This window comes from Mesocricetus auratus, unplaced genomic scaffold, assembly GCF_017639785.1.
Source record: "Mesocricetus auratus isolate SY011 unplaced genomic scaffold, BCM_Maur_2.0 Super-Scaffold_100676, whole genome shotgun sequence".
NCBI classification, from domain to species: Eukaryota; Metazoa; Chordata; class Mammalia; order Rodentia; family Cricetidae; genus Mesocricetus; species Mesocricetus auratus.
The window spans coordinates 115,630,220-115,649,510 of record NW_024429266.1 but is presented as its reverse complement, the minus strand read 5'-3'; the positions used below and the strand labels follow the sequence as shown (position 1 = coordinate 115,649,510).

At 49.6% G+C, this 19,291-nt stretch overlaps 1 protein-coding gene and 1 long non-coding RNA gene across 7 annotated transcripts; one reads left to right on the top strand and one right to left on the bottom strand.

The window, feature by feature from the left end:
- Positions 1 to 652: 652 nt before the first annotated feature.
- Hoxa3 (homeobox A3) lies at positions 653 to 17,744 on the top strand. The gene is given in 5 exon segments (XM_040737030.1): positions 653 to 1,275; positions 3,061 to 3,143; positions 13,999 to 14,404; positions 14,407 to 14,646; positions 16,054 to 17,744. Coding segments are annotated over 3 exon segments (1,335 nt in total). The 5' UTR covers positions 653 to 1,275; positions 3,061 to 3,143; positions 13,999 to 14,118; the 3' UTR covers positions 16,863 to 17,744.
- Positions 7,955 to 11,671, bottom strand: LOC121136488. Of its 6 annotated transcripts, none has more exons than XR_005873540.1 (3): positions 10,831 to 11,483; positions 8,671 to 10,316; positions 7,955 to 8,188 (listed from the first exon to the last, which is right to left on the bottom strand). It is a non-coding gene; the product is annotated as an uncharacterized LOC121136488 (long non-coding RNA). The 6 variants fall into 6 exon arrangements; XR_005873538.1 differs by lacking the exon at positions 7,955 to 8,188 and having other exon boundaries at positions 8,337 to 9,488; positions 10,046 to 10,316; XR_005873535.1 differs by lacking the exon at positions 7,955 to 8,188 and having other exon boundaries at positions 8,337 to 9,488; positions 10,096 to 10,316.
- Positions 17,745 to 19,291: the final 1,547 nt, after the last annotated feature.

Here is a 19,291-nt window from a genome sequence, read left to right as displayed (position 1 = left end):
ACTCAGGCCTAACCTCTCCAACTGCTGTTTCTGGCACCCCTTCCCATATTATACACTGCATCAAGGGGAAAAATATGCTTTGTACCTTAAAGAGGATGCTGTTTGCCTGGCAGTGGTGGCACACACCTTTAATACCAGTACTTGGGAGGCAGAGGCAGGCAGATATCTGAGTTCGAGGCCAGCCTGGTCTACAGAGCTAGTGCTAGGGCAGTCAGGGGTACACAGAGAAACTCTGTCTTGAAAAAACAAAAGGAAGAAAAAAGGAAGGTATGCAAAGCAAAGGAGGAGGAGGAGAAATGGGAAGCACTCTAGGAAGGTGTCATGAATCCTAATCTGTAACTTCTGCCTTGAATTTAGATGTCCCCATTTCTAATCTGAAGATGTCAAGTGTTCAAGATGAAACAGAACTGGGGGGTCATTTGGGTTCAGTTGTACAGAAGAGGAAACTGAGGCAGTTGAATGACTCTCTTCAAGTTCCTTATGTCAATGAGAACGTAGGTTGTAGGACCTTTGGCATCACCCTGGACAGGTTATACATGCATAGGCATCTTTCTGCTGCAGGAGAAACAAGAATAGAGAGGACTGGAGGTGGGTATCTAGTCTTGTGCTGATGTGTAGGGCTATAGGTGTGTGTGTGTGTGTGTGTGTGTGTGTGTGTGTGTGTGTGTGTGTGTAGCCTTGAAGAAGAATGGTTGGATTATTAAAGCTGCCCCGGGAGATTATGTAACTAAACTGCCCATTCTTGGCATTCAAACAGGTGGGCCTGAGAGCTGTGTTCAGGGGAGAGATTGCTGGTGCTCACAGTGCTGGCAGCTCCAGAAGGACTAATTCTGCAGTGCTCAGCCTAGCATTTCCATGACATTCTCTTTTAGGTCTAGGATGGTTGTGTTTTGGAAGCCTGGGGAACAAAAAAGCCAGGTGTGAACCTTGGTTGCCACTGATAAAGGTGTGGCGCCTGTTGGAGTAGGAAATATTGAAATTGTGATCTTTGTGGTCACGTGACTCATTAAATAATTAATGCAGATCGTCAGGAATGGATCTGAGTCATCAGGGCCTCACTAGGAATGAATCTCTCAGTAGTGAGACTCCAACTTGCTATTTGATTTTTAAATACATACACCTTCAGATATATCTCCAAAGGCATTTAACTCCTTCAGGGAAGCAGAAGAGAGCCCTTCAGCGTGGAGAACGGAGCTGTCCAGTGGGCGCTTACCAGGTCCAAGGCTTTCTTGTAAGATTGCCGTGAGTCCAGGGAGGCTCTGTGTCCAGGGAAATGTGAGTTCGAACTCAGGCTTTTTTTTCTTCCTTTCTTTCCTCCTTTCTTTCTTTCTTTCTTTCTTTCTTTCTTTCTTTCTTTCTTTCTTTCTTTCTTTCTTTCTTTCTTTCTTTCTTTCTTTCTTTCTGGTTTTGGGGATGAAGTGGGAGAGAAGCGCAGACAGTTGGTAGCGCCCCCGATTCACGCTGGGGAAGGCTGCAGAGATACCACAGGAGGAGCATGCGGCTTTGTTCAGTTTTTCCTGGCGTTCATAAATCACTGGCGCTGGGCAAGTGAGGGAGCAAGTAGACGCCAAAAAAACGCGGGAGAGGCCACAATGGCTGCAGCCTTTGCAGAGCAAGAGACCTAAACAGCGTCTCTCCGTGACTCATTAGTCTGAAGGATTTATGGGGAACAGGAACCATGAATATTAGACTTAGGGATAAAGAGATAGCAACAACAGTAATAACCATAATAATTACGATACTCCTAAGTCTTGTGCTTGGTGGTGGATAGGGCACAGCAGATCTCTCGGGGGTGAAGTTGAGTGGCAAAGCACTGAACATCTAGTTCCCCACCCTGCTTAGGATCACATCAGGAGTCCCAAGGCCAGGGTCTCTCCCCATGAAGGCGTAGAATGGGAGTTTGAACAAGACAAGGGGGTCCAGAGTGGATTCTGGTCCTTAAGGAGGGTAAAGGCTGTGGGTGGATTTGTGGCAGAAGGCAGCTGCCAGTTTGCTGCCAACCCTTAGTATTCCAGGAGGCTCCCCAGCCAGGAGTCAGGCAATCCCCAGCTACTTGGTAGATCTCTTCTGGCTATCGATGGCTGTCGTAGGTGGAGGGCAGACCTACACAGGGCTGGTTTGGAGCAGGCTGGCAGGTGGGTAGTGATCGGATTAGGGTCAGGGCTGGAGAAGCAAAAATCCTGCTCAGTTCCAGAAGAGGACCAACAAGCTGGAACTATTCTCTGCACTTTCCTGACTCCAGAAAGCCATCTGGGGGGCACTTTGACCATTTTCTGGTTAGCAGGCAAGGGAGTGCTGAAATAGGGAGGCATAAGGTTGCAGTAGAGTCTGGGCATGGGGGCTGGGGATGGGTATAAGGAGGCTGGCACAGGTAGGGTTGGTATTTATTGTACAGCACTTTGGGCTTGCTTGGCTTCTAGTAGCAGTAATTGGTCTTTTCTTAGGGACTGGACACTGCTTTAGTCCTGCCAGACCACCAGGACCAAGAAATAGCTTGCCCAGCCCTTGAATAACCAGAAAACAAAACCTCCCAAGACTGCCTCTGATCTGTGGACTGACTGAGCAGGGGTCCCATTTCCCGCCAACAGAAATGAACGCTATTAGTGAGGTTTCAACGGAGTCTGTGATTGAATGCTTCCAGACAAGGCTTCCCATTGTTTGCAAAAGAAAATAAAGCTTGCGGTCACATTCCCCAACTTGGGGTACAAGCGGAGCTCTGCCAGCGAATCCTGCATCACTAGCAAAGCCATCTTCTTTTTCCCCCCCCCTCTAATTCATTCTCAACCCCCCAAAAGCTATACAAAAGGAAAAGGAGATTGTGGGTGCAGAGATGGAGTATGTATTTGTTTTAAAAAAAATTGATCACCTACTTCAGGCCATTTGTAGACTGGAATATTTGGAGCTATGAGTGTCTCTCATGGACCAGTGCCCTGGTGACAACTCCGTGTCCGCGTCACCCTGGGGCCACCCTGGTGCTCATACAGGACACATTTCTAACTCCAGTCTTCACTCCCTCCCTCCACAGTCACCATTCACCCTCTGGTGTTTATTTGTCTGCAGAGTGCCTGGGCACTGGAAAAAGGGATTCCCTGAGCACCTGGGATTGGAGATCATTCCTGGTTCAGATTTAATCATCTTTGGAGGTAAGCGTTGCATCAGACTCTTCCTCAGGCTTGGGACTTTGCGTGAGGAGGCAGGGAGAAGTGTACCTCCCCCACTCCTGGCAACTAGAGCTGGTTGAAAGACGTTTTGGTCAATATTTAACTTGGGCAGACTTTGGAGCTGGGCTGCAGGATGACCCTGTGGGCATGGGGCAGACAAAGAGCAGGCTCCTGTAGTAGAGGGTGCAGGAGCAGGGAGAGCCAGAGGGGCTGGGTATGTGTTTTCCTACAAGCCCCAAACACACCCCCAGCTGCAAAGCTGAAGCAAGTAGGTGGCAGGGCAGCAAGGCGGCTGCATTGTGGGCTGTGGCTGGGGAGGTTGGAAACTCTGAGTTCCGAAATGGCCAGTCAGTACCAGCTCTGGGATGAGGAGACTTGTCTCTGCCACCTGCGTTTTCTCCCAGCCTGTAGGCCCTGCTGGGGGCAGAGTCTGCCCCATGCTTTCCACAGAGCACTTCCCACAGGAAAAGCTCAGATCTTCTGTTTGAGTGTTTTCCTTTTCTATTTGGAACAAGGGGGGAAAACCCTTTAAAGTTCTTTTCAAGTTCTGGCTTAATTTGTTCTTTTAGTTTGGGATTCATGGAGGTGATTACTGTGGTTTATTACCTTGTAAAAGAGTCATAAATTATGGGCCTGTTTGGGGGAAGGGCTGCTGGAATGGGGGGGTTCAGAAGTTTAGCGTGAACGAATGATTTGCATTGTTCTTTCAGGGGGTTAATTTTTTTTCTGGTGCTGGGAATGGAACCCAGGACCTCTTCATATACTAGGCAGGCACTCTCCCATTGACCTGTGAGATACCTCCAACCCAAGGATTACTTCTTTAAAAAAAAAAGCCAAACTTTTCAGATTTTATGCTCTGTTCCCTAGGTCCAAATCTTTCTAAAATTTGCTCCCCAGACAGATATCAGGTTGTTAATTAATTGCAACATGCTACTTAATGGTGCTTTAAGGCTGGAAGGCAGTTTGGGATACCATTATTTTTTTATCAGATAGGAAGTAAACAGTCCTAGTAATGGAGTTTCTTTCTCAGCTATGGGTGTCTGTTTATATCAGGTATAGGTGGAACATTTCAGGTATTTACAACTCAGTGTGTGTACATGATTTGCATATCTGCAAGTGACAGAGCAGTTGTGGATAGTAAAAGCTGCGGGGTATAACATGATATACACATCCACTTGTATCTGGAGAGCTTGGAGCCCGTTTGTACTGCAGTTGCACCCACAGGAAATATCTCACGTTAAATAAGGATTTATCATTTAAGTACAGTTTTGATAAAGAAATCAGATTGCAGTGTTTGAGTACAGATATATCTAATCTGCCAACAACCTGGCAAATATTGACTAATAGTCCGTATGCTTGGTCACCTGCTTCTCCCAAGCCAACTTTCCCCAAATTTGGCTCTAGTGGCCTGGCTTACAGCATGGTTTCTCTCTCAGTCCTGGACAGAGTGGAGTAAATGGAAAGGGTCTGGTGACATCTCCCCCCACCCCAGTTTTGCTTCAGGAAAGTGGAATTCAGAGTGCTGAAGGAAGGTTCCCAGCTGGTCAGTGCCTGTGGGGGTTGCCCAGCCTAAGTCTTAGAAGAGGCCTTTTTCCCCATTAAGTCAAATTTCTCTTGACTTACTCAGATTTCTTTTCCCTTCTGATCCCTCCAAATCACCTACACCCATCCTCAATGTTAATTGTCAAAAGCAGTTGGAGCTTTAAGGGGGATGCTAGGGCATGGAGGCTCCAGCATGGGACTGAGATGCCAATAGGCCTACCAGGAGTTAAGGTCCCTATGAAGCAGCACCAGGGATGGCTACTATTGACTTATGGCTGTTTGCTTGCAACTCTTGAGAGTGTTCAAAGGGGCATCTTTCCAGTCTTTGAAAGCTTCTGCAGAAACTTAGGGGAGGGAGCTGTCAGTGATTGGGCCATATTTCTAGGCCCCTCTATGGTATCTGAAAAGCTCGATGTGAATGACTGGCACTGGGGAATGGGTATCCCATGGGGCAGAAGACACAGGGACACATGGATTGAATCCTTCAAATACAGCCAGCATTTGATCTGTTCTTTATCTCTCCAACCTGGGCCGGGCAGGTTTGGGTTCTTGCTTTCCAACATCTGACTCAGGTCATGGCTAGAAACGTTTCTATGGAAGTCGTTCAGCTATAGCCAGAACCTTAGAAGTGTGCTGCCACCAGCTTAGGCTAGTACTCACTTCCAAGGGTGTGATTTGAACAGCCCCATCCCTCATGAGAAAGTTTCTTGACTTAGGGCCTTATATTCTCAACAGACGCCTTTTGGGTCCCCTTTGGAGAGAGAAGATGGGGACACTCAGATACAGTCTAGTTGTCACAAGTAAGTCCCCACACTTAGGGCCAGCTGAAGACTAACTCTCCAGGAATAAGACCATGGCATGCTCAGAACACTCAACATTCAGAAAACAGGACTAGAATTTTTTTAAAGCAGCCTGTGAAGAGGTAGAACCGTGTGGGCAAAGTTACCAAACAGAAGGCAAGAGTAGGAATGGAGTCTGGAAGGACAGTTTATTTGTGTTAGCCAGGTTCTCCTAAATATAACCGGTTCAGTTCAGTTGCAGCTGGTAGATGTGGAGTTGTCTTAGGAGGGAGTGTACAGAACAGTCTGCAGGGAGGGTCTCAGGCTGTCTTGTAGGTTAGCACAGGAGACTCCAGTGGAGTTCAGTGCTTCCCCTATTTCAGAGGCAATTAGATCATTTCCTCTTACATTTTTCATCTTTAGAAGCATGTAATTTCATGTATCACTCAGCTATGCACTGAGGAAATGCATAAGTATGGGTTTGGCTAGGGCATTAGATCTCTCCAGATTTAGCAAACTCTGACCCACAACTTTATAGCGGAGCACGGCTTTCCTAAAGTGGGCTGCCACTGAACAAAACCAACTGGACTTGGAGGAGAGACTTTAAGATTTTGTCAGGTAATAAATAGGCCTTTTTGGTTTCTCCAGTTGTTCTGGTGTATGGAATGGGTATTAGCAAACTCCATACCATTGCACACCATAAAGAAATCTGCTGACTGACCCACTGGCTAGCCAGTCATTTCTGGGCTTGGCTCTTGCCTTTTGATATCTTGGTCTGTGGGTCAGAGAAGCCTGGAGGGGGTAGTGGTTGGGCATGCTGAATTCAATTGGTCTGTAGAAGAGAGGCCATAGGCAAAGTTAAGTGGACACTAAGAAGACAGACAGTGTTGCTGTTCCCTTGTGTTTGGAGTGTGTGTAAAGAACCCCAAGTGGAGATTAGCGCCTTTGTGTGGGGTACCCCCTTCATAGTCCTGCTTATGGTAAGGCAGAACTCTGACCCTCCGACCCCGTCAAGGTCCCCTACTTTTTCTCCCCCAAATCTAAATGTTCTCCTTGGAAACCTGGTTCCTTCAGTGATTCCCTATTTCAAATAAAAGATTTAAGTTGACGTGTGACCACGTGAGCACATAATACTGCACATTATTGTGGTACTCGGAGCGGAGACCCAGGCAGGCTTCCTCTGTGACTGCCTTTTCTAAATTCTCTTTAGAAGGAGAGCTTTCTCCCCCACCCCCACGCACCCACCTCCTCCTTCTCCTCCTTCCCCTTCTCCGGAGCAGGCGCTCTTCTGGCGGGTTGCAGTTTTCAGTTCTCATGGAGCAGTTCTGGGCAAGCTAGCCGATGGGATTCCAGGCCATACCAGGAGGATGGAATTTATTTTAAGGTATTTCCTCTGATTGTTCGTATTGAGAGTGAGTTATGGCTATGAGAGACAAAGGTCAGGCGAGGAGACACTGGACCATGGACAGGACTCTCTCTCAGCCTCTGTCTTCCTTTGTTTCTGTTCTAGAACCGAAAGCATCTGAAAGATCCCAGTGGCTCCTCAGACTCTGAGTTTAATTCCCTGGAAAAAATTGTGTAAAGGAGGGGCACTTAGGGGCTACTAGGCTACTGGATGGACCAAGTACTCTCGAGTGGTAGGGTTGCTTTGTCCCACTGCAACCGGCTGAAGTCCCAGGAGCTAAGCCCCAGACAGAAGGAGGGCTCCGATGTCTGAGGTATCTGGAAGCCGTGGTCAGGCAGAGGTGGCTGGCAAGAGGCTAGAGGGGCCAGACCTCATGAAAAGAGTGGGGGTCAGTAGCTGAGAAAGGGAGTCTCTCTCTCTCTCTCCATTTGGCCAGTGTTTACTGAGCAGGGTGGAGGGTTAGGGCTGACCTGGGCAGCTGAGCAGATGGAAGAGGAAAATCAATGAGGAAAACATGCAGATGCGCTGCCATTTTATTGATGATGGTCCCAGCCACTTTGTTCAGTGTTGGGTTGCAGCGGCAGAGTTCCCCATGCCGGACCCAAGGAGTCCAACCTGGAGGGCATGCCTTTGTTTTCACAGCAATCTGTGCCTGGGAGTGATGGAGAAAGACAGCTCAGACCTAGGGGGAGCTTGGGGTGCTGGTGATCATGCCAGTTACCTGGAGGTTGGGGCTGGTGTGGTTTTCAGAAGGAAACTGGGGCTCACTTTGGGCTTCCATCAGTGTTTTTTTGTTTTTGTTTTTGTTTTTTGGCTTGGGTGCTTTCTGTATACCCTTAATCCAGCCTGAGTTAAAGATCAGAGGGAATTTTGTAGATGTGACTCTCAGCAAGCAGAGACTGAGACATTTTTATACTCCCTTAAAGGGAGCTATTGCCAGCATGGAGGCAAATGAGTTAAACCACTTGCTTCCAAAGTACTGGGCAGGCTGGGACTAATTGGGCTTTGGGGGCCTTTTGCTCCCGGGAAGAGTGGAAGTCTCTGGAAAAGTGGAAGAAATTGGGTTTTACTTTTCTCCTTGGAGCAGAGAAAGGGATGCCTGGTGAGAAGTTGGAATCAAATTTGCTTTCTTTAATAAAACAAAAAATCATATTTCTTTATTAAAAAAAAACAAAAGCAAATGAGGCTTCTTCTACTTGAGTGAGATTTACTTTCCCAGGAAGGGCTGATTCTCCTTCGCCATGGCGACCTCGGTGGTAACTGTGCTTAACTGAGGCTGTTTCAAGCGCTCTAAAATACCCCTTGGAAATAAAATGTAAGCTTTAATTGCTGTTCAATTACTTGTCAGCATTTCATATGATTTATGACCCAGTTCTTGTGCATTTTGACCCAGTTAAAGACTCATAAATAATATAGTTTCACTGGAAAAAAGGAGAAATGGAGTAAAGGTTTGTTAGAGGCATCTTTTTATTGTGACTTCAGTGCCGGCAAACCGAATAAGTATCTAACGACAGACTCTCCAAACTGGTTCTATATAAAAACATGCACAGTGAGAAGCCAATAACTGCTTTCATAGAGCACAGTGTTTTTTGTTTTTGTTTTTTTACCTCCCAGGAAAGAACTAAAGCCAGCCTGTTATGGCCAAAGGATTAGCTATTAAAAAAGACTGATCCTCCTAGGTATTCAAAGTTCCAACATCAACCTCACCAGCCAGGGTATTTCCTCCGTATCTTCCCTCCCCATTCTTGGATTTTAAGGTATCTCACCCAAAGTTACTCCTCACCTTCCTCCCTGGCTTGTACATACAGCCTCAGAGCGGTGAGGCCTCTCAGAGACGGATAGAATACCCCTTTGAATGGCAGAAAGGTTCCATCAGGCACCTTCGTTGCTCCAAGTACTCATCTGTGCCTGAGAAAATGCTATCTTCTAGTCCCTGTGGAAATCATGGGACTTAGGGAAGCTCAGGGGTGATGAGCAAAGAAAAACTTGGCGGGTTTGGAGAAGCCGGGTGAACGGTGGGATTCGCCTAGAAAGCTGCTTACCACAACAGTGAGCAATTTCTAGGGGTGGAAATAGCGTATTTTCAATCACAACACAATAACAAGCCAACAAAACCTGCTATTGTAAACCACCAATTTTAATAATCTCGCCTATGCTTTCTCCAAAGCCAGCCTTTTGGATTTCAGAGGAGAGGCATAAGGCCAGGGTGCAGGCCCGCGTCTTGAAATCAAAGCTCTATTTTGCCCGCTGGGGCCTACCGCCCAGAAGTCATCTAGTCGTGGAGGCCCTGGTCTGAGTTGAGCTCTCACCCAAGCTCTCCTGTGGCTCCCGCAATTCCTGGTCGGGTCTGGTTCCAGCTCTTAAGTGGCTGAGCTTGGTCTGGTCGAGCCGGAAAGGTACGCGTTGCAGACGCCCCAGCCCCTTGCTCCAACGCTCTCAGCCCCTTTGGACCAGATAGTCCACTCCCAGGTCTGGTTCTCACGGCCTTTCAGGCAGCTGGCTTAGCTGAGAAGACGGTGAGAGTCGCGTCAGCAGTTTGGAGGAGAAAGTGCGGGTTGATTATTGACCCACGCCTTCTTTCTTCAAATGCCACATCCGACCCTGAGGGTTTGAAGAGAAAAAGCCGCCGAGCGGATTTTTGCGGCCGGGTCTCACCTCCTACACGGCCCCGCTCTTCCCTTTCAAGTTGCTTCGCTGCAATATGCCATAAGGAGCAAGTGTTTGCTGTTTTGTGCTCTGTTTACAGCTTTGGGGAGCCGAGTCATAAATCTTGCCCAGCCATAAATGACAAAAACCATTGGTATGCATGAGGCCACCCTGGCCCGGAGTGCTTTTTGATTTTTCCCTTTTCCCCTGGCTTTGTTTTTGCTCTAAGGTGACACTTTGGCTCCCTGACAGTTTAAACATACTACTTATATTTTTAACACCTTCCTTTGAGAAAGGACTCTTATTGACGCCTCAGAATTGCACGAAAGCAGAGCTCTCTCTCTCTCTCTCTCTCTCTCTCTCTCTCTCTCTCTCTCTCTCTCTCTCTCTCTCTCTTTATCTCTCTCTCTCTCTGCCACACTTCTACCCTGGAGGAGTTTGCTTCTGAAGCTGGGAAGCTGGGGGGGGCACTGGGAATTGATCCCATCGTCTTTAAAGTTGTGGCATATTACCAAGCAAGTGTAGGCCATTGCTCGACCCAGCAAAAGGAAGGCCACTCAACTGCTTAGGGGTGGAATATCATGGATGTCCGTTTGTGTCGGTGTCAGAGCCTTATCTATCTTCCTCATAGGCGACCTCCTTTCGTGCAGTACTATGAAATGGGCACGCAAGACACGGAGACTCAAGTTTCTAGGTATCTTTGTGTATGCTTGAGCCCGGAGAGGTCCATTTTACTGTGGGGGACAGTCCTCTATCTCCCCCGGACACTTCCCTCCTTTCAGCCTAGAAACAACACCAAAGGTAGTTGAGTTGCATTTGGGAGGGTGTCTGGAAATAGGCCCCATCCCTGCACCACAGGGACTGGCTTCGGGGTGTCTGTATTGGGAGCGGCAGGTGAAGTAAACTCCCCAAAGTCAGGACAACTCATTTCTTCTTCTCCCCCCCACCCCCCAATAAAAATGTTCAGGGCAGGGAATTGCGTGGCTTCTCAGACAAATCCTTAAGAAATAGAGCCCCGCAAGAGAGCCCCTTTGTGAGAGCCGTTTGTCCTCATTAGCATAATTTTCCTGGACTTTAGTGACGCCTAGGAAGGAGAGGGAGGGCGTGGGGTGGGGGAGGCCGCCCTCCTCCCGCTGCCGCCGAGCTCGCTCTGCTCCTGTTCCTCCCCTCGCCTCAGCCCCATCCCCCACGCCGGCGCTTCCCCAGCCGCTCGGCTCTCCCCTCCCGCCCGCCCCGGCACCCCTTACCGCACCCCCCGACCGACCCCTGCTCGGCGCAGTGTTCATAAGAAACATACCCAAGTCGGTGCCACTAGCCCCGCGGAGCCCGGCCGCGCCAGCGCTTATCTGGGGTCGCAGCCGCGGGCAGGGCGGGGGCGGGCGTGGGGGAGGGGAGGGGAGGGGGGTCCAGTAGCCCCAGTCCGCCCGGGGCCAGCCGCCCGAGCAGCTTAGTCGTCCCGCTCTCCGCGGAGCCCCGGCCTCGGGGGTCTCCCGCCAGCCCGCCCGCCCGCCGGCTCGGCGGATGCTGAGGGTCGTTGGCCATCCCGCGCCGAGGGGACCCAAGGCTGCAGCCCGAGCCCGAGCCCGCGGCGGCCGTCAGAAGTTAAGGTAAGCCGGGCCACCGCCGGCCTCTCTCGGCGCTGAATGGTAGAGTGTGTGTCTGGGTGATTTATGGCCGCAGACTTAAATCTCGGTTCAAGAAGAGTTCACAAGCCGGAGCTTCCTCGCCGGCAGTGACTGATACCCTCACACTTCAGTTCAGGCCGCGCTCCCATCCCCGCCCCCACGCTCCCCTCTTTCCCTAGCCCAGCCTCAACTTTTCTGGGTGGGTGAGAAAGGGAGGAGTGGGCTGGGAACCCGGGCTACTACCTCGACGTCCCCCTTTGAAACTCGGGTGAGGGCAGCTAAAGGCATGGAGAGGGACTGGGGTCAGGAGAAGGAGGTGGCATTTGGGCATACCTTGTGTCGAGACAACAGGGCTTGCTTCCTGCACTCCTCAACTCGCTTCAGCTCTTGCACCTGGAGGTTATTGTCCAGGAACAGATCGTTGCGGAGGAATCTCCCTCCACCCTTAGCCCTTGCTTGGGGGGACAAAGCAAAGTTTCCTTGCTGGCACACCTCCAACTTCTTTACTAGGTTGAAAACTTTGGGGGCTGGAGGGGGCGGGTTGTGTGGGCTCCAAGGTGATTGCGGACCTCAAACAATGGGATCTATAAGTTGAATTCCTGTTTTAAGTTTGTGAACGCTGCCCTATGCGCTTTGATTTTTTAAAAGATTTTTGTTGTTATTTTAAAAGACAATGTACAGTCTGATGAAAAGGTTTAAGCAAGCATCAGGCTGGTATAGCCTGTGCTAATAGCTTAGAAAGTCACTAGAAATACTGCACGTTCAAAATCAACTTAGTTTTGTTTCATCCAATATCTTGTTGCTCAAATGTCTAGAGTAATTTTCTTAACCTGACGTTTTCCTTAATCAAGCTTGGTATCTCAAAAAATGTATGACAGGCATTAACACTGCCAAATATAATAGGAACTGTTTTCAGTGTAAGAACGAGAAAAATAGACATTAAATTGTAATTCAATTTTAAATTTTATTTTGCCCTTTATTTACTTTCCATAGTGTTATCTGTAGTTTCCTAAATATTTCCAAAAGGGAAACAATACTCCAGGGTTCATGACCATGCACAATAACTCTGGATAAGTGCTGCTGTGATCCTTTATTGAGGTTCTGGGAAATTAATTGTGCCTGTTTTCCAGATGTTGATCAGACTGTTGGTTTAATGATGATCTAAGGGAGTTCATTATTAAAAACAAAATTATAACCACCCATTGGTGGATGCTTGTTATATTATTTTTTCTGGTTGATGTCTGCTATCTCTAGAAAAGTTAAATAATTGAGATTGAATAGCCATAGTTGGGGTTTGAAATGTAAAACATTATCTGCATGGATTTGTTGGTAATTTTCTTAATGGTCAGAGGGACTAGCATTCTGTGTGTGTGTGTGTGTGTGTGTGTGTGTGTGTGTACATGTAAGACTCACAAGCAACTTTTCCTGCAAAAGTTGAAAACCAAGAGAACACAGATGTCACTCCTACAAACTGCTTTCTAAATAAAAGAGATTTTTAGTTGTTTCTTAGGTTTCTCTTTACTTAGTATTTCTGAAGGAGGAAATTAGACCAAATAACAAATATGATCAACAACAGTATACAAAGATCAGGGAAGTCTGGCAGGAGTTTATGGTTTGTGCTTCTATGCCTCCTCTGGAGCCAAATGACCCCCATACATCAAATTGCATAGCAGTTTCTAAGACAGAACCTATTATCGTTAAGTTGGAAGGAGAGTTCAAGCCGTGGTCATGGAGATGAACGCTGGTTTTTCAGGTTCCTGGTGGGTTGTTTTTTTCTCTAATCCATCATGTTTTAACAGGTAGAATTTGATAGTTGCCCAGAATAACAGCACCTCAGAAAGTCCAAGGCAGGAGAGAGTATGGGAACCTCTTGTAACTTCAAAAAAGAGGTTGGGTGACTTGTTTCAAAGTGTATGAAAAACAGGGTAGGAGAAAGCATGTGGAAAGTCACAGGGTTTGAGTTGTGGTTTGTGGGTGGGGTGGTGGTGTTAGTTGTTCCCAACACATTCCCCCCATATACAGAGAGAGAGAGAGAGAGAGAGAGAGAGAGAGAGAGAGAGAGAGAGAGGGAGAATCCCACCCAAAGTTTTCTCACCCTCCCATCCACTTCTTGACCTCATAGGGTTCATTTGGAGGACCTTGGTCCTCTGCACTGAACTACAGGGTAACTGCCTGACAGGCTCAGCTTCTGAAGTCAATGATGGTCTGATAGGTCAGTGGCCAGTTGCTTCCCTCTCTCTCTGTCTCTGTCTGTGTGTCTCTCTCTGTCTCTGTCTGTCTCTCTGTGTGTGTGTGTGTGTGTGTGTGTGTGTGTGTGTGTGTGTAAACCTCCTTTGAGAGCGCCAGGAAAAGGCTGGCTAGGAAGGAAGTCTGACTACCTTAGGTCTTTGGGGTAAATATAAATCCTAAAATGGAGATTGGAGAAAAATGGCGACCCGTTGGTTGCCCTCTTGAGCGTTTCCCCGAGATATCAAGAGAGCTTCAGCATCTTCAAAGGGACACCACGGTTTCTACTGGAAAAGAAAGACCCCAACCTAACCTTCAAAGCCTTCCTCATTTTGGACCTCGACTCCAGAGACCCAGCTTCCATCCCTTACTGGTTCAGCTCCTCTCTCCGCGGAAAATCCCCCAACTCCAGACGCAAGTTAAGCAAATATTTGTAGCTGCCAGTAAATTCCAGCAGCTTTTTATAGCGAGGCTCCCTGCGCCCGGGGCCACGTCGTGCTGCTAAATATTGCTGACCACTTTTTCTTTTATGGCTTTCATGTCACTTAGCTATTGAGAGTAAGATGGATTTGCGCGGAGCCCTCACCGCGCTACACTTCTCCCCCCCCCCTCAGGTCTGCGCGCGGCGGCCATTGGCGGCGGAGTGTCACGTGACCGCGGGGGCGTGCCAATGTGCTCCCTCACGGGTGTCAAGCCCCTGTCAGAGTGTGCGATCACTATCGTGAAACATCGCGATGCAAAAAGCGACCTACTACGACAGCTCGGCGATCTACGGTGGCTACCCCTACCAAGCAGCCAATGGGTTCGCTTACAATGCCAGTCAGCAGCCATACGCTCCGTCTGCGGCTCTGGGCACCGATGGCGTTGAGTACCACCGACCCGCCTGCTCCCTCCAGTCCCCCGCCAGCGCTGGGGGCCACCCCAAAGCTCACGAACTGAGTGAGGCGTGTCTGCGCACCCTGAGCGGCCCTCCTAGCCAGCCCCCAGGCCTGGGTGACCCGCCTTTGCCTCCTCCTCCCCCCAGGCAGCTCCCCCAGCCCCACAGCCTCCACAGCCCCCACCACAGCCCCCTGCGCCCACCCCTGCAGCTCCCCCGCCTCCCTCTTCTGTCTCCCCTCCTCAAAGTGCCAACAGCAACCCTACCCCCGCCAGCACAGCCAAGAGCCCCCTGCTCAACTCTCCCACAGTGGGCAAACAAATTTTTCCCTGGATGAAGGAGTCGAGACAGAATACTAAACAGAAAACCAGCGGCTCCAGCTCAGGTAAATGGGTGCCTTCCTTCCGGAGGCGGGGCCTATGGCCAAGCTCTGAGCCCCAAGCCACCTTTAATCATTAACAGCACAGTCTAGGAGCAGTGGAAATTTATTCCCCCCCCACTCTTCTCCCTACACATACACCCAAGAAGAAAATGTTTCCAGAATTTTTGCTACTTAGGGAGGTGATAAGGTTTCTATGGCAAGGATCCCCCAGCCATAAACCCGAGTGAAGTCCCTCTAGACCTCTCTGAGGCAGCTTGAGCCTGGTGAAGTTGGAATCTCCCCTTGTTCCAGTGTTGAGAGTTGTGGCCTCTAGGCAGAACCATCCTGAGGGTCTCTGTCTCTCTCAGCAAACCTCCTCTTTTCTAAGCAAACAGTGGCATCCTCCCCACAGAAATGTGACAGAATAAAAGCAGACCTAATCATCGCCCAAGTCAGAATCAATGCTTTGTCTATGATCAGAGCCAGTGTTTACTGCAGCAGATGGAGGGGCTGCCTCACCTCTGGGAAGGCCTTGCTCAGTCGTAGTACAATAAAGGAGGCAGCCGGGCATCTCCTGGGGGAGGGGATTCAGCCTATCATCCTAATGGGAACCACATGGGGCTTTGGGAACTGGACTCCAGTGGAGGTGCCTCAGTCTCAAGGCCTTGGGCTTCCAAGCCTCTTGGTTACCTTGGCCCCTGCCCTCTCCAGTTTCCATTGCTCTCCCCTGAGCCCAAGTGTCTGGAACATCCAGAGACGGTATTTGGGCATCCAAGGAAGACAGGAGGCACAAACATGATGGGCCAAAATTGGGCAGCCTGTCTGATGACACCGAGAACCCTAATGACCAGGATTCCCCAGGATCCTGGGCCTCCCTACCAGGACTAGGCTGAAGTTGTCTAGACTGAGGTCTGGTCTCCATCGGTCAGAGGTCTTCCAGTTTGACCTTATCACTCTGTCCATTCCCTCTTGGTAGATTTTAGAACTGGTTAGTTGAAGCTAATGGCTGACCACTCTCAGTCACGCAGGGAGGATGAAAGGCCTTCACGCATACACTAGGCATTTCAGCAACTGAAGGCCTGCAGATAGTGACACCTGCCTGCAGGAAGCTTATTGTCTGATGGGCCAGCGAATAAGCCGTTCAGGTAAAGAGCTGGAGAGGAAGTGCAGGCCAGAAAGGCAGGCAGGAGGCTCAGTTGCTCGTCTTCCCCTTGAAGAAGTCCACGACTGCTCCTAAGAGGAAGGAAGGGCAGGCTAACTGGGCTGTTTCCGCACGCCAAGAGGACCTCAGCGGTGCTGAAGTCCTGCTCCTCTGCGGTGTGGACGGAGGCTTCGGTGGGGTGAAGAAAGGAGGGGCTAGCCTAGGGCTGGGAAGCTGGGCGGGGTCACCAGCAGCCCCTGAAACCGCTCTCCCTCTCTGTGTCCCGGCAGGGGAGAGCTGCGCTGGCGACAAGAGCCCGCCTGGGCAAGCTTCGTCTAAGCGCGCGCGCACGGCGTACACGAGCGCGCAGCTGGTTGAGCTGGAGAAGGAGTTCCACTTCAACCGCTACCTTTGCCGGCCACGCCGAGTGGAAATGGCCAACCTGCTGAACCTCACAGAGCGCCAGATCAAGATCTGGTTCCAGAACCGCCGAATGAAGTACAAGAAGGACCAGAAGGGCAAGGGCATGCTGACCTCGTCTGGGGGCCAGTCCCCGAGCCGCAGTCCCGTGCCTCCCGGTGCAGGAGGCTATCTGAACTCTATGCATTCGCTGGTCAACAGTGTCCCTTATGAGCCCCAGTCGCCCCCTCCCTTCTCCAAGCCCCCCCAAGGCGCCTATGGGTTGCCCCCGGCCTCCTACCCTGCTCCCTTGCCCAGCTGCGCTCCCCCACCTCCCCCGCAGAAGCGCTACGCAGCGGCGGCGGGGTCAGGCGCCGGGGGCACCCCTGACTACGACCCGCACGCTCACAGCTTGCAGGGCAACGGCAGCTATGGGACCCCACACTTACAGGGAAGCCCCGTCTTCGTGGGGGGCAGCTATGTGGAACCCATGAGCAACTCCGGGCCAAGCCTCTTTGGCCTAACTCACCTCCCCCACACCACCTCGGCTGCCATGGACTACGGGGGCACTGGGCCGCTGGGCAGCGGTCACCACCATGGGCCGGGGCCTGGGGAGCAGCACCCCACCTACACGGACCTTACTGCCCACCATCCTTCTCAGGGAAGAATTCAGGAAGCGCCCAAGCTCACCCACCTGTGATGGTGGGCTCTGGCTGCGCGCCAGGAGAGTTGTCCTCCACACCTTCTTTGGTTTTCTCCTTTAATTTTTTTTATTGTTTTGTTTTTCCGGCCTCTCCCTTTTCTCCTCTGCACCCCTCCCTCATTTTGTTTTCTTTGGTAATGCGTTTTTATGGTTTATGTGACGTAGCAATCTTGGTTGCTGGAAAGGCTGTCAGTATCAGTAGTGACATTTACATCCCTCCCATCCCCACCGGCCACGGCCTCTGGCCCAGCACCCTTACCTTCTTCTCTACTCTTCGATAAGAAACAGGGTATATGAACAAACTTTCTAGTTGAGTTTTCAATGTGAATTTGTTTGTACGTTGTGGCTCCCGAGAGGAAGCGATTACGTTTTTTTTAAGTTTTAGTTTTTAAAAATTGCACTTCTTGTAATGAGCGAGAAAAAGAAATCAAAGGCGCTTTGAAACAGGGACTCCCTGTGCAAAGATGACTAAGTGTACGTCTTTCCGTGTGTGTATGCTTGTGAACAGTCAGATTTATTTATATTTTTTGCAAGCATTGAATAGTTTTAAATATTATTTATCCCCATCCGTTCGTATTTATATTAAAGAAACTCTGTACCCTGATTGTTCAGAAGGTTTCTTGAGCCTTTTGTTCAATGGTGTATTGGCATACATATAAAATTTATTTGAAAGCGAAATAAAATTCCTTTATAAAAAACCGTAGCGATGCAATAAGAACAGAGAAGACCCAGCGTTTGAAAACAGTGGTTTAGGATTGTAACAGCAGACAAAAGTGAACGCTAAAAATGCTAGATTTGTTTTGAGAATTTTACATTCCTTGCTGCTCACATTCTGAGAAACAAAACAAAAATAAAAAATAAAGTTTTTATTCTGATTAAGATACGTGTCAAAAGGGGTTCTTTGGCTGAAGACGGGGCTCTGCGTGGAGTACAGGCAGAAGCGAGCGGGCAGCCGCTGCCTCAGCACCGCGACTCGGGAGTGCGGCCTGGCCGGGCATGTCAGCCCGGAAGCTCGGCGAGTTCATGAGAAAGAGGCCGCGGTTTCAGGAGGCCTCAGCAGCTCGGGGTTTACCGTGCTCCGGGTCCGCTGGGCTGTCTGGTTCCCAGCTGCCGCCCAGGCAGGCGGAGGGCGCCTGACTGAGAAGTGCCTGGGCGACGCGGAGAAAACAAAGGCAGCCGGCCAAGGCGCCGCGGGGGGCGCACAGGTGCGGGACGCAGAGCCTCGAGAACCGGGTCCTCTCCACTTCCCGGCACCGAAAGCCCATCGGCCAACGCCTCAACCTTAGGAATCGCACAGGGCCCTGAGTTCTGGAAGCTATAGCCTTCCAGGTCTTCATCGCAGATGCTTTGTGGTTCGTTATCGCTCCTGGAGAAGGAAGAGATGGGGGAAAAGGCTCTCCTAAATTCAGCTCCAAAGGTCCAAAGGGACCGATGCTCCCTCAGGTCTCCAGCAAAAGAACTGAGCTCCAGAGAGTCCACCAGGCCTTCCTTGGACTGGAAGAAATCCCTTCCATGAATCTCATCATCAACTTCCTCCCGGAATTCAGCATTTGCCATTCTGTGGATTTATTTCCTCTGTTTTTATGGCCCCAGGGGGAGGAGGAGAGAGAAAGGAGATTGGTATCTTTCTAATAAAAATGCAATTGTACAAGCGCTTCTTTCAGTTGCTGCAACACAAGTTAATATTACATTTTCACTTTTGGATTTAAGATAGGATGCAGGCTGACTGGCCGGCAGAGTCAAAGGCAGACAGACACAGGAAAAGGAAAAATATTTCCATCTTCACGGTAAAGAATTACAGATTCAAGAAGCCAAATTCAGAAAATGCAAGCCTCAGAAAATGCAGTTATCATCAACCCCTCGGAGCTGGAGGTGAACAGCCTGTGTCTGGGAATTGGGAGGATCTAAGCCCCCATTCTCCCCGGATTGTAGCTTTCAGAGGCAGAAGTGGAAAATGTCGCCATTTTGTTTGCAGCCTCAAATATCTACCATCAGGGCCTCTACCCACCCACAACCCCAGTGTCCTAAGAAAATCCTTAGAAGCCAGCATTGGAGTCATTTCTGGGTACCCACTGAGTCTCAGAGAGCAGCTTTTAAGGACCCTTTTCATGATTTAGGAAAAAGAAAAATTTTGGAGGATACAAAACCAGGCCACTGCAGAAAACTGGAGTCTCACACCAAAGGAGCTTTCCTCACATTTATCCTCCGGTTCATGTTTTCTTTTCAAAGATTTTGGCCTGTAGCTGTGGATTTGTTCCCTCACCCCAACGTCTCTGTGGAAATATGGTGCTCACATCGGAAAGGCAGAGGCTGGAAAACCAGTCTTGGAGAGAACTAGAGCCTTTTGGTTGTTGATGGCGTGCAGACACAGTAGTCTTTTTATGTAAGCATTTTAGAAACATGCACAAAATTACCTGGAAAAATTA